Source organism: Parasteatoda tepidariorum, chromosome 4 (genome assembly GCF_043381705.1).
Source record: "Parasteatoda tepidariorum isolate YZ-2023 chromosome 4, CAS_Ptep_4.0, whole genome shotgun sequence".
NCBI classification, from domain to species: domain Eukaryota; kingdom Metazoa; phylum Arthropoda; class Arachnida; order Araneae; family Theridiidae; genus Parasteatoda; species Parasteatoda tepidariorum.
In genome coordinates, this window is record NC_092207.1 from 16,638,114 (window position 1) to 16,653,405 (window position 15,292).

The following is a 15,292-nucleotide window of genomic DNA, read 5'->3' on the forward strand; positions in this document are numbered from 1 at the left end:
AGTAAAAACGTATAGCTCATGGCGATGTTTAGGTATTACTTTCTAAGCTCACTGTATTAAGAATGCTTACAATATATTTAAGACTTTTCGATCTTCGACTTTTTATTAAATGAAATTAAGAAATACTACGTCATTTTGTCTAAATGGAACTTAAAAATAGGATAGTGTTAAATCAATACTATTAATAATAATAAAAAAATGCTCTTATTGCATTTTAACTCAACTAACTTTACTGCTGATCTAGTTGTAAAATGATTATCTTTTTTTATGCATAAAGCCATGGTTTGCATTTTTTAACCCTTTGCGGTCGTATATTAAGATACCCAATAGGAATTGGAGATTGAAGAATTGGGAATTGGAGAAGAAGGAATTGGTTACCAAGGAATTCAACACTACAGCCATAACAACAAAATTAAAATTAAATTTATCTTTGAGAATAATTATATTCAAAGCATATATAAAAACAGATAATAAAAATGTTTACTCAAATAAAACTTTTAAAGGGTTACAGTTAATTAAAGATGGTCCATAATATAGTAAATACTATATAGTACTGAAGTGTCTGAATATATATCACGTTAAGCTACATCGTTTTGTTTTAAAAAAATTGCTTTATAAAAGAACGACTGAGTATAAGTCAAATTTAATTTTCTTTTATCTATTTATTTTTAACGGAAATATGAAATATCATTAATGTTGAGTTTGCTATCATTCCATAACTACAACAAACATTTATTTTCTCAAAAAAGGCGGTAATGAATATTGAAATAAGGCTCATCAACTTTACATCAGTGAAACGAAATCAAACATTTTCTTCATTCAAAGCCATCAAAAAGCTAATATCAATAGCAATCTCTTTTAATTTAACGCCAAGTTTTCCCTTCCCCGCCAAATGTCAGTTCTTCAATGATAAAAAGAACTTCGCATTTGCAAAATGCGCCTCCAGCTGGAAATTCTGCGTGAAGTTCTATCTGCATCGATTCGCATTAAGAATCGTCAATGAGTTTGCGAAATTTCATCAAAAGAAAAATTGCTTAATGTTCCGTTAGGAAAACGCAAGCTCCGACTTACTAATACTAATGACAGTTTCTTCTTTATAACGAGGTAGGTCGACAATTCAGACGCAGCGGCTGTTCTATTCCTGATACGTTCAACCCTCCCTTTTCCAGAATTACGCTTTAATTTTTTCTTCCCCCTTATCCCATTTATTCCTTTTCCACCATCTCGTCTTATTCCTGGAAGAAGAAAAAAATTCGAATCGTTTGCTATTGTGATTCTTTCGGTGATATTAAAATCGGTGGTAAACCTGGTTGCATTGTAGTTTTTAAAAGAACAAGCCTAAAATGCCAAAACCTTGTCGTGTTAGATATCAGTTTAAAGTATTCGTTGGAAAGTTTCAGAATGTGATGTATTTATTGAAGAATAATTAAACATTTCGTTTGGTTTTATGAAGATTGGGATTTGGTAAACCTGGTTGCATTGTTGAATGTTAAATTAAAAATAGACAGGCATAAAATGTCAAAAAATTGCGGTGCTGGATATCAATTTAAAATATTTGTTTGAAGCTTGAGAGTATGATGTATTTATTGAAGAATAAATAAATATTTTAAATAATTTTATAAGGAATGGTATATAGTAAATCTGGTTGCATTGTTGATTGTTAAATAAATAAAAATTGTAAAAGGCCAAAATATTGACGCGTTAGATATCTATATAAAATGATTGCTGGGAGTTTCTCATTGTAGAATGCGCATTTTTTATGAAATGATTTTCACTTATTAACTTATTATGCTAAATTATTGGTGATTGCTAATTAAAAAACTGGTTTGAACATGTTAAATGCTTTAGTTCAAAAGCTGCTATATTGCTAGGAAAAGTTTATTCCTTTTTTTTAAAAAAAATATATTTTTTAAGGAAAAATTTAAGATTTCGAAAGGAGGGATTGATTTAGTGGTAAACTGAGCTACGTTGTTGGACTTTTTTTTAAGAAGACATATTTTCGAAAGCTAAATGTAGCTTATATTTTAAAAGTTTAAGTTATTAAGTCATCGAGTTCAATACCTTAATTGCTTAGAGGACAACTATTTGGATTCTGTTAAAACTTCTAATTTTAATAAAATTAAATCTGTTTTCTTTTTGTTTGTTTTTTTTTGTAATAAAGTATTGGTAGAAGCCTGTTTATTGCTTAAATTGCTGATATTTTTTCTTTTAAAATAAATTTTACATAAGAAAGGAAATTCTTTTATTACATTTCAAAAGGTTGATTAAGCATTGAAAAATGAACTAGTTCGTGATAGCACGCTCGTTTAATTGCTTATTCTTTAGAAAAACAATTAACCATATAAAAACATAACTTTTTTTAAAAAAAAATCATTTAATTACATACTATTTTCATTTAATTGAAAGTCCGAATGTCAAAAACAACCTCAACCTAGGGAACAAAAGAAAATGACTATTTTTAATTCAACTTTATATTTTAGAAAAGACAAGCGCTTGTCCGGGAACAAAGATCTTGATTAAACATAGAAAAATGAAGTAGTCTCCACTAATATTTTTGTTTTAATCGTTATTTTTTATTTTAAACAATTAAAAAAAATCAATAATTTAAATAGCATTATTTAAAAAAATCATTTTATTACACACTATTTCCATTTAATTGAAAGTCCGAAAGTCAAAAACAACCTTAACCTAGGGAACAAAAGAAAATGACTATTTTTAATTCCGCTTTATATTTTAGAAAAGACAAGCGCTTGTCCGGAAACAAAGCGGAAATTTATGGAGAAGGAAAAAGGCTATAAAACGAGCTGAGAAATGGGAACTATTTTTCGCTGTTCTCTATCTGATATATAGGGGGACGTTAAAGTTGCTTTTAGTAATCTAGGTGCTCGTTTTATCTTCCAAATGTGCGGCGAATGATGCCGGCTGCTAATTCAGTATGTTACTTGTCAATGTAATCTATCACACACCGTTCTGCGTTAAAATACTATGGAAAAGCAAAGTCGACCCTTTGGAATATTAATATCGACGCTTAATTAAACGTCCTTTGGAGAAATATTTTTAGGGAATGTATTTTTGATAAAATTGAATAATTTTAGACCTATTTTTATTATAATAGTTCTCTACCATTCAAACTAGGTTGTAATTAAAAGCGCACGGCTTGATTATGCACAAGTTTGTGCACTAGGTTTTGCGATATCTCCTGACATAATTTTCTAAAATTAAATCCTAAAAAAATATGAGGTTTAAAAAGTAATTGAATTACGTAACATTTTCTTGGATCGCAATTAACCTAAAATTAAATTATAATTAAAATAGCAAAAAAAATGTGTTACACGTTTTTATTTTGTTATTTGAGGTTCTAATAAGTATTAGTATTTATTAAATTGCTGAATCTGAGATACCCGTCAACATTTGAAATATTCCAGAATAGTAATTTTAGCAAATTTCAATTTTGTTCTGTTTAAACCATAAAATGTTTAAACTGCCTAAGATAAACAAGTAAAATTTAGCACTTCACAATTTGTGATGCGTTTAAATTAAAGCAGCGTGACTAAATATCATAAAATAAATGATCAATATTAAGAATATTTAATTTTGTTTAATGTTTACGTAATGAAATAAAATAGCTGAATTTCATGAAATAAAGAAATAATTTTCGCAATTTTCTAATTATAGTAAGTTTCAATTATAAAATAATTAAGCTTCATTAGATAAACGAGAAATATTAACAATTTTCAATTTTATTCCGTTTAAATTATAATAAAATAAATAAGTAAATAAAAAAACACTTTGGAAGAGAAACCAGCAATATTAGCTATTTTCATTCTTGTTTTTTTTTTTTTAATTATAAAACCAAGTAATTTCATTTTGTAAGATCAACCATTAATGTTCGCAACTCTCATTCATGCTCCGTTTAAATCATAAAACAAAATAACTTCATTTTGTATGATTTACCAGTAATTTCAGCTATTCTCATTCATGTTCTGTTTAAATTATAAAACAAAATAACTACATTTCGTAAGATTAACCAGCAATTAGCAATTCTCTTTCATGTTCTGTTTAAATTATAAAACGAAATAACTACATTTTGTGTGGAAAATCAGTTATGTTAGCAATTCTCATTCTTGCCATTATAAAACAAAATTATCTTGAGTTATAAAACAAAATAACTACATTTCATAAGATTAACAAGCAATAGCAATTTTCAAACTTTTTCTGTGTGAATTATAAAACGAACTAAGTAGCTTATTTAGTGAAATAATTAAATTTCATAAGATTAACCAGTCTTTAATTTTCTTCTGTTTAAATTTTGAAAAAAATTGTAAATTTCATTAGATGATAAAGCAATGTTCAATTTTGTTCTGCTGAAATTACGCAAGAAAATATCCAAATTTCATAAAATGAGGGCGTAATGTTCAAATCCCACATTCAAATTAAACCTATTCTCAGTTGGGTTCTGACCCCTCAAAAGTAAGCAAAGAATCATTTTCAACTCCTGTTGCCCAAATTCTCCGTCGCAGCCCATTGTTTCTAGACATCTATTTTCAGTTTGAAAGGGCGGGTTATTCGGGAAAAAGCCCTTTTGATCCGGAAAAGGTTGAGGGAAAGGGAAGTAAATGAAGGATTGCCCCGATCTGAAGTGCTGAGGGACAGGAATAATTGCTAATTGTCGAATCTTTTCCGGGGCCTAAGAATTATACTTTTCCTTTTTACCGGACTCCGGGTCTTTTCATGCTGCAAAGGGCGGGGCACCTTCCATATTTTAAGGTTTGGTATAGATGAGATAAAAAAAAAAGTTTAATGACCCAGTCTATTGACTTTGTGAGGGTGCGGAGATAGGTGCGGGGTGGTCGAGTTTGAGGGAAAGGAAATTCGCGTCCCTAGTTGTGAAGGATGGACGCCGGATTAGAAGATGAAAAAGGTGTTAAATAGAATGGAGAGAAAGGTGTGTCGGTTTTTTAAATTGAACATTCGTTTTTTTTTTCTAATATAAAGTGATTGATGATGAATACAATTCGTGAAAATTAGGGCTCCTCCTATAAGTTACATAAAAACACGACTATTTCAGATTGTGGAAATTAATACAAATTAAATAAATGAAATCCTTGTTTTGAATTAAAATTTTTAAACGTTTCAATTACTGTGATGATTTTGAGAAATTTTAGAAATTATTAAAAAAATACACATTTTTTATTATCGAAGTAGTACTTTATTTACGTCGCACTAGAGCTGCACAATGAGCTATTTCATAATTGGAGCAGTCAATGTTAAAAGGGGGAATGTTACACTTTTGCACTTTCGAGAAAAACCAGAAAAAAAACTGTGCAAAAGGTAGAAAGATTGTTTTAATTGCTTCCAAATTGTTGGGATCTCTTCTTTAGGCAGTTTAGAAAATTACTCGGTATTAGATAATCGGTGATTGACTTTCCAAAACAACAAAAAAACTTTTTTTCGTAAAAATGTTACATACCCTATTTTAACATTGACTGCTTCAATTTTATAATCTATGATCATCGTTGAACAGCCGACCCAATTTTGAGTTTACGATTACCAATGTTAAAGTCCGTTACCTTGTAATTTTGAACCCAATCCAGAAGACAAGGGAACTCCTGGATCAAGTATTCGGAGAAATTTCCCTTTGTAGAAATTTTTTTTGATGAAACTGACCGGCTTTTGCGTTAAATGGCAAGCTAAACTACAAAAATCTCACATGGTTAGCCTGATGGCTAAGGAACTCTAACACATGATCTGTCTACCATTGAGGATAGTTTACGTCAGCCCTGTAGTCAGTGCGCAGAGGAGGATTCGAAGACATGTCGTCACAATTTTGATCCTCAATGAAGGGGGTGACTCCCCAGCTTTACTAGCCAGTCGACCTGAGTGCAAAGTCGAACACACAGGTCGAAATTAGTTTAGAGAGAACCGATACAGCACACTCTCAGTTTCTACGCAGTCTGATCAAAGTATTTACCTACCCGCTCTCAGACACACTGTTGTTGGCTTGGTGTCCTTATAATCAGTCCACTGCGAGACTACATTTTTTTTTTAACTTTATGATTGATTTTCACACTTACCCTACTTATGTTTAATTTCGAATACAAATAATAATTTTTTCAATTTCATAAAATAATCTGAAGAGAAAAATAAAAATATTGATTTATAAGATAACAAAATCTACAAAAATTTTTAAGTTCCTGTGCTTTATTTTTCATTTATTTAAATGAAAAATAATGCATTTCTTTCTATCTTTGAAAAGTAATGTATTCGTTGGTAAAAAAGTTTTTTATCGAACTCTTATAATATTTTATTAAAAAAATAAAATTGTATTAATTTTCTTTATTAAGCACTTATTGACAAAAGCTTTTTAGGTTTTATTTGTTACCTATAATACATTTAAATAATTATAATTCTTTGTTACATATTATTACTCTTTAAAATAATTTTGATACATTATTTTTTATATATTATTTATAAATATATAATATTTGCCCGAACTAAAAATATCAGAAGCCAAATATTTAGCTTTTATCAAGATATTTTTATCATTTACAAAAAAAAAAGCTTAAAAAGTAAATACATTTTAAGAACTATAAAATTTCTTAATATTTCTAAACATTAGAGTTTTAGAGGAGTTGAACATACTTAACCATTGTGCAATTGCTGTACTATAAGTATTCCAAAGCATGCACATTGTTAAGATAGCGTACTAAGTGCTGACAAAGTGTACTAAGTCATTTACGGAAGTTTTTCTAAAATAGTTTACTGCAAAGTTACTTCTCCAATAAGAAAATACTGGATCAAGAACATATTTCATTTTTATTGAAATAACATAAAGAAAATTCCAAACTACAATCTATAGTTACAATAATAACTCTAAAATATAATGGATTTAAAATAACTTGACTAATATTATTATGAATTTTAACTTTTCAAAGTTAAATTATTTACCAAGTATTCAGTGATATTTTTGAACTAAAAGTTCGAAAGAATTTTTGTATTTAAATAGGTATATTTTTTGTCAGTTATATTGAAATTCACATAATTAACCTGCACAAACCACTGCCTATATGTTTTGATACTGTAAAATATATCTAAAACTTCATATACACACTCAAAATTTTGACTTAATATAGTAAGTAATTTACAATTAACTGATATCTTGATATACTTCAAAAACTGAGTTTGCGTTTCTATTGTACATGAAAAATGGAAGAATATTCGTTTATTTCCGTTGAAAAGTTAGATCTTCTAATAAAAAAATACTTAGCCAAGAATTTAGCGCGTTTTATTGAATAACTTTAAAAATAAAATGAAAGAAAAGATTCGAAACTGCATATTCCTCCCTTACATCACTTGTCGCTCGGGGCTTTTAATCTATCACAAAAAAAGAACCCATACAAAAGGGAGGGAGTCCACTTTTTCACCAGTGACAAGCTTTGAGTCAAAAGATCCTATATTCAAATTACCCCACCAAGTGATGAATGTAATAAGTTCTTACTTCCTGTGAACCCTTTGGGTACTTCCGGCGGACCACAATGGTACACCGTTTGAAAAAGGCGAACCTTTACCTTTTATTTAGTTTTTTTTCTTCAAAACTTTGCTTTGGGCAGTAAGGAGCAAAGGGAATCTAAAAAAAAAGTTTAAGGAAATCTCTTTAAGACATGCAAGGTAGCGTTTTGATTCATCCCCCCCTTTTTTTAATACATGTAAAGCTATTTTTCTCCGTTCCTATCGGATACATAAAACCATGGACATCCATAGCCAGTATCACACCATACAATTTTACGCAATATAAATATATGCCGCGATCAGAGTCAAAAACGGTGTGAGTTTTTTCAGTTTTTATTATTCTTTCTTGCTATAGGCGCAAACATGTACGAGGTGCTTCCCTATCTAAGGACTAAATAAAAAATATATGTTCTTCCTTTTCGTGAATGGCAACAGAAAAAAGAGATGTCAAAGAAGTTGATGTCAGTTTTGGGCACACAGGAAAAGTTTGATGTTTCATGTTTACATAAGGTTTTTGCCTGTTTCGTTCGATTTATGTATGCCCCTTTTTTTTGAAAAAAAAATGTATAAAAAAACACACTAGGGGAATGAGGTATACCGCCTCTTTCGGAAAAGGCTATTATTCATGCATGCCTTCTTGTTGAAAGCGATTCACGGGCTATTCTATGTGCATCGCATTTACTTGATTTACAGGCTTTTTCTATGGATACTTTTCTATGTTTAAAAGCTAACGTTTTTGAAATAGCTCTTTTATAGCTCATATCATATCCTGACATATATTTTAAAGACATGGCTATATTTGAAAATTGATTGAAATAGAATTGTAGCTGTTAAAAATGTAATCTTGTTCCAACGCTATGTCCTGACGCTTAATAAGTAATAAAACTTGATGTAAACACTTTTATTAATGATCACACTTTTCGTGATCCAATAAAGAAAAAATCATTGATTTAATAATTATGTCTTTACTGATCTTTAAACAACAATGCATTATGATTCATCAGAGTAATTTAATTTATGATGGCAATATTAAATATGACAACTTTGATTAGTATAAACCATTCTAACTTAATACACTGTAAAATTTTCGGATAGTTTTTACACTGTAAATAGTTTTGACACAATAACAAATTTTGGATCAAATTACGGTATAAAGTACAGGCGATTTGGGTGCATCATCTGTAAAATCCATTTTTACCGTAAAATATTATACTGTAATTTTTATCGCAATAATTATTTAATTAGAGTGTTTCAGTGATTTTATGATAATTATTACTGTTTAAATTACGGTATATCAGATTTTTTCCGTAACATGGAAAAAATTCAATTTTCGGAAAAAAATGGAATTTACGGTAAATAGTACCGGCACTTTTAGTACTGGTACTAGTAGGAATTTAAAATAAATAATCAAGTTCGAAAATATTTCTTGCGTTGAAAATATTTCTCGCGAAAATGTTCCATTGTCATACGAAATAAGTTTGTAGCAGTTGAATGTTTTTAACTGTTATTCATAACTATTAGTTTATTTTTCATTTTTAATCAGCTCTCTTTTGCTGATTATGAATGTCAAAATGACAAAATTAAGAAAAGTCACCGTTTTTTGAAAATGAAAATCTTTTATAATCTAATTTTTTTTAAATGTTAAAAAAATTACTCTACTTTTCTGTCATTCTCCGCAAAAATAAACTCGTAACGATGTTTTTAACCTAGAATTTCTCTTTTCGAAATTACTAGTCGTCTCTCAACTGATAATAAGGATTGTTGATTGATTCAGAGCAGCTGAATATTTCTAATTATTACTTTACGTTCTAAACTTCGTTTTATTTTCTTTAAAAAAAATGATTTTCCTCTTTTAGAAAATTATATTTCTAATATTCAACAAGCGAAAATGATTAAGTAATAGTTAAAACAAAAATTTCTATAAAAATAAAATTTTGCTTTAAAATTATTCCTCCAAAAATATATTAACTTACAAATATAGAACTGGGCTTTACCGAAATTCTTTAAACTCCGCCGAATTAATGACTTGAATTTTTCTAGAATCCAGTTAAGCTTTAAATTTTCATACATTATTCATCGGCAATCAAATTCATAAGTCTTATGACTTACTCTTTCTAAAACTCTTAAGTCTTAAAAATTTTCCCTCTCTTGACGAAAATATCCTTTCATAGCGCCATACCGCAGCCTTCTCTTCAAAATTAAATAATATTAACAGAAACTAGATGACTAGTTCAGGCATTTTCCTAATAACATCCTTGCCTTTCCGGGAAAACAATTTTCCCAAAGGAATCCGGAAAACTAAAAAGTTCCTTCTCCCCTTCAACTCACATATTTCAAGAAAAGGAATGAGGTAAAAATATATCTTCTTGAAGAACCCTATGTTGATTGACAATTTCTGATATATGATTATAATTTAATGGAATCGTATCTTCGGATAAGTCATCTAATTTAATCGAATTTTGCAGACTTGTAATTGGATGCATATGTTTAAAAGCATCGTTAAGGGAAGCTCGAAAGTTTATTTCTTAACGAAGCAGTGGACCTTTTAAAAATAATTTAATTATATTTCTACTTGACTTGGCTTTTATTGGATGAAAATGAAATGCAAATTATTCTGTTTGTGTTGTACTAAAATTAGGCTGGAAAAGGGGGGTTGAAGAGGAATAAAAAAGTGGGGACACAATATATTTATTTGGAGTTTCTTTTTGGTACATTAATTTTTAAAATTTCAATAGCATAAAAAAATATTACAAGATATTTATGAAATTAATTCAGATAGATTATTCATGAGATATGTATTAGAATAAATTAAATATAAAGATATTATAATATATTGGATAGTTTTCTGTATATTTTTAAAATGACTATTTCTTTTTAATTTATAGTGATTAAATATAATAGGTATTATTTTCTGTAGATCATCCAACGTTGATTTCTTTCTAAACATGCTCATAAGATATTTCTTTCTAAATATGCTCATAAAAGATTTCTTTTTGAACCTCATGAGCAATTTCTTTCTTAACATGCTCATTAGTGACTTCTTTCTAAAGCATGCTAAAAAGCGATTTTTTTTTCGAAACATACTACTCATAAGCGATTTCTTTCTACGCATGCTCAGAGATGCCAACTGCTCCGGACACGCCAAAATAATTTAGAAAACGGTAAATAACTATAAACTAAAATTTGCAAGTATTTGACTAATTTTGCTTACTTTTTAAAAGGTTTAAAATGACATTGCTATAATAAAGTAGTGAATATATAAGTCTACAAATTATTTAGAAATAGTGGTGGATAAAAATCTGATAAATTGAACTTATTAAACCAAGAATCACAATTAATAAACTACCACTCGAAAATATTTTTTCGCTGTCCAGAGCAAGTTGGCATCGCTGCATGCTCATAAGAGATCTCTTTATAAGCATGCTCATAAGCTATTCTCTCCAAACATGGGTATAAGGATTTTTTTTTTTTTGATACAGCAATAAGCGGGTTTGGAATTTTCTACGATAAAAAAAATACCATCAAATAAACGAGCTCTCACTCTCTGTCTCTCTCAAAGAAAAAAAACTTCTTTTTTTTATAATTATTTTAAATTAATAATATTTAGCTGCACGCAATTTTTTGATGAATAATTTAAATTTTCTAAGTACAGCAGCAGATAATTGTTTTCAGATTATACTGGATACTATACTGGATTCAGATTATTAGCAGATAATTGTTTACTTTACCAACTAATATTTGGGGTAAATACCAAGCAGATAACCTATCACTGACTTTTAAGTATGATATTTTAATAACTATGCTTTGGTAAGTATTTCACGTAGATGACCACAACATATACTTTTAAGTATTGTACTTTCAGCTTTCGAAATATTATCAAGCTGACGACAAACGTTTTATCCCTTTTATTATAAATTATATTGAAACAAACGTAAGACTTATTGTTGAACCATGTTTCAAAAGCAAACTACGATGAAGTTTCTTCCAACTCTCATGACTAGCTATTTTACAAATTAAGATGAGACAGTCTCGATTGTTTCATAGTGTATTTCCAGTTTAAACTCCTTATTAAGTTTCCGAAGTACTATCAAACTTAATTTAGCAATGTATTTATTTATTTTTATTTTAAACTTTGATTTTTTTTTATTTAGCTACCAAAGGTATTTTGACTATCTTACAAATATATATTTTATTTTATTTTATAACAGTCATTGAACAATAGACCAAATTTTGGGCTTACAACTACTGGTGTTTTACTTCGTAGCCTTGTAATTTTTAAACCGATCCAGAACACAAGGGAAGTACTAGGTTAACTATTGGGAGAAATTTGCCTTCGTGTAGGACTTTTTGATGGAACAAACCCGCATTTGCATTACATGGAAAGGGAAACCATGAAAAACTTCCACACTTTGTCTGACGACAAGGGGACTCTAACCCATGATCCTTCTACCACTGAGGATATTTCTACGTCAGCACTGTTGTCGGTGTAAGCCGTATGCGGAATTCGTATCTACCTGCTATCGCTGGGATTCGAACCCGGGTCACCTCAATGGAAGGTGAATGCTCTATCCCCTGAGCCACCACAGCTCCCCATTAAATACATTAAAAAAATTCCACATTAAACGTGACAAATCTTGAGTTCGGGATATCTCTAATTGCAAATACGACATTGCAATCAGTATGATCGTATGCTGGCTCAATCCATCAAAACTGAGTTCGAATCTTTCTTCACTTGCCATATTTACTATTGACTTCTATTTCAGTTACATTCAAAACTTAAATTAAAAAGTTGGCAAAGTTTGAAACTTAAAAAAAAAAAAACAACGTCAAACGTTCTNAAAAAAAAAAAAAAAAAAACGTCAAACGTTCTTAAGTTAAAATTTTTTTTAATGTTTCTGTCCTATAATGTATTGTTTCAGTGAATTATATTCGTGTATTTGCTCCAAAAAAGTAAAAATGTTTTCTTTTTCTTTTTAGATTGCCCGATGTCTGTGTAGATACAAAAAAAAAACGTGTGCAAGCATCATCATAATCATCTTGTGGCCGGTGCCGGTACTGTGCCATTCAGTGGAATCTGTTACCACAGACTAAGTTAAAGAAGGAAAAAAATGGAGAATGTCAGAAAACTTTAAGTTCGTAGAAAAATGTCTCAACATGATCTACGCAACAACTGTATTTTCATCTCCAAAATAAAAAAACAAAATTATGTGCATATCGTTAACAGAAATGAGTGCAAAACATGGACTGCTTAGCACTCTTTCTGGATGAGAAAGATTAAATATTAAGAACGGTAGTGAACCAAATCAAAATAAACTAAAGTAACGAAAAAAACTGTTTGTGCTTTCATAATATTGATGATTATTCTTCACTGACTGAATATGACATCTACTGAGTCACAATAATTCTGTAACATACGACTCCATGATTGGTCACTTACCGTTTGTTGGAAAGTTAATTGCGTTGTGCTTCTCAATGATAGACAGATCACTTTTAGGGAGTTAAACATTCTGCTCACCGGACTACCCTCTCATTATTAGTGTGAAAAGAAACTGTTATTATTATTATTATTATCATTATTATTATTATTATTATTGCTTGATCACTATCCAGTTTGACGTAATCACATTTCAACCGTTGTTGTAGCAATGCATTAGTGATCCCAGATGGAAGAGATGGTATGGAGAATTTTGTTGACGACAAACAGTTTGATACATATTTTAAATTGCACTAATTTAATACCATTAAAAAGTGTGAAATAGAAAAATAATTTTAAAATCTACTTTTTAGTTTGCTATATATTTTTTTTTAAAAATTGTAATGGTTTAATTAAAATCAGAATAAAAATTCTCATTGTAGAATTCTTCATACAAAACAGATTAAAAATCAGTTCGTTAAAAAATGAATTATTATTGCTCTTTGTCTTAACTAATTTAATGGTTGCTATGAGTAGCCATGCAAAAGCCTTACTCAATCACATGATAAGCTAACTATTAATAGGAATCAAGATTCCTAGAATCACTGTTCCAAAATCTCGATGAGAAAATTTAATATTATTTACTACCCCCTTTAGTACTCAATTATCAAATTATGTATGTATAAAAGCAGATCGTTGATGAGATTATAGATAATATTTCTGTACACTTCTTTCAAAACTTCGAGCTACGCTTTGAACTTGAAACCCAGTTTGATTCGAAACCTAAATTCCGAAAATAAATGTTTTTAAATTTTTTTGAACGATACTGATAAAAAAAACCCAGCTCCTTTCAATCTTTTACTAAATATTAAAAACTTTTACGATAGTTAAAGTACCTGGCTGAGATATTTTTGTGTAAAATCTGGATTAGATAGTAAACGACTCACTAAATTGCCAAAATTGTCAAAATACATCTAATTATTTTTATCTTATGAAAGATAACAACTGAAAAATTATCTATAAATATCTGAGATGGCATCACTTGAATGTACATAATCATCATTCATCAATTGATCAATATTAATCAATTTGTTGCCGAGTAAAAGTCGATAATACATTATTACTATTAGCAACCGAAGATTCAATCAATTGATGAATTGCCAAAGTTTAAATGATCTAGTTCAGCCTGATAGGTTGGTAATATTTCTAATGACTTTAAAACTAAATTGAGAACCTATGTCTAAAATTGAAGCAGACTACATTTACTCTTGTTTCATCAGCAATATTTCATTACATGAATACAATAATCATTTACTATATTATTGTAAATAAGTATCAAGATTATGCAGCAATTATATTATTGTAAATAACTATCTCACTAACTCTTTACAAAGGGATCACTAAACTTGTTAGATGAATAAAATATGTTTGAACCATAAATTAAATAATGAAAAAAAAATCAAGAAAAAGTGAACAGCTCCGCACAGAACCCAACTGCCTCGTGTGTTTTTATGTTATCATTTTATGTTCATATTTGTAGTTAATGCTCAAATGTTTTTGTCACTTCTTTTATCCTGTAGTGTTAAAAATAACAGTATTGTTATGCTTACCACCCCATATCAACAATGTATCTCATTAAAGTTATTTGCAGCTGTGATTTTTGTGTTGTGTATTTTGTCTACGAGTATGATAATTTTTTTATCCTTGTGATTCATGTAGCCAAGAGGGAATTTTCGACGAACAAGTTAAAAAGTTAAGTGCTGATACAATCTTCAATAAGCATCATAAAAGATGTGTTTTTTTAAAATTAGTTTTGGGGCGTAACTACCACTATGAATATTACATAGTCGATAATTAAATCTTCCTCATTGGTGACCCGGACGTGATATGAACTTGCCAACATTGATGGATGATCCACATTAAACAGTTGATTTGCTTAAAAATAAACTGCTCACAAAAACGGTGAAGTAAATAAACAAACAAAAATTAAGAATAATAACAACAACAGAAATGATGTTATCACAAAAATGAAGGAAAAAATAATGAGCGAAATGCTATGAAGTAAAAATATGACACACAAAAAAGAAAAAAAAGCATGAATCAACTAGTGGTATCCGTTCATCGAATTCTATCACAGATAAAATTCTGGAAGGAGAGTAATGTGGCATAACTAACTACCACTACAAATATTAAATACCAAATCGCTAGTATATAAGACATGTTAAGTTGTACCTTACTGTAAGACATGTTAAGTTGTGTCACGTGGTACCTTTTGAGAGATGAATGTTGGCATTGTCGAAAACTAATACCCCTTAGTTTTGATACTAATTATTGTGGGTATAGAAAGTAGTAAAAAAGTTGTGTGCAACT

General features: G+C 29.3%; 1 protein-coding gene across 7 annotated transcripts in view; it reads left to right on the top strand.

Annotated features, from left to right (window-relative positions):
- The window catches only part of LOC107453438 (dachshund homolog 1-like), a 243,172-nt gene extending 228,593 nt beyond the window's left edge, over positions 1–14,579 (top strand). For 3 of the 7 annotated variants that reach the window (XM_016070275.3, XM_043040515.2, XM_043040512.2), the window contains one exon: positions 12,487–12,822. In XM_016070275.3, coding sequence (XP_015925761.1) covers positions 12,487–12,506 — 20 coding nt within the window. In that variant the 3' untranslated portion in view covers positions 12,507–12,822. 7 annotated transcript variants of the gene reach the window in all.
- Positions 14,580–15,292: the final 713 nt, after the last annotated feature.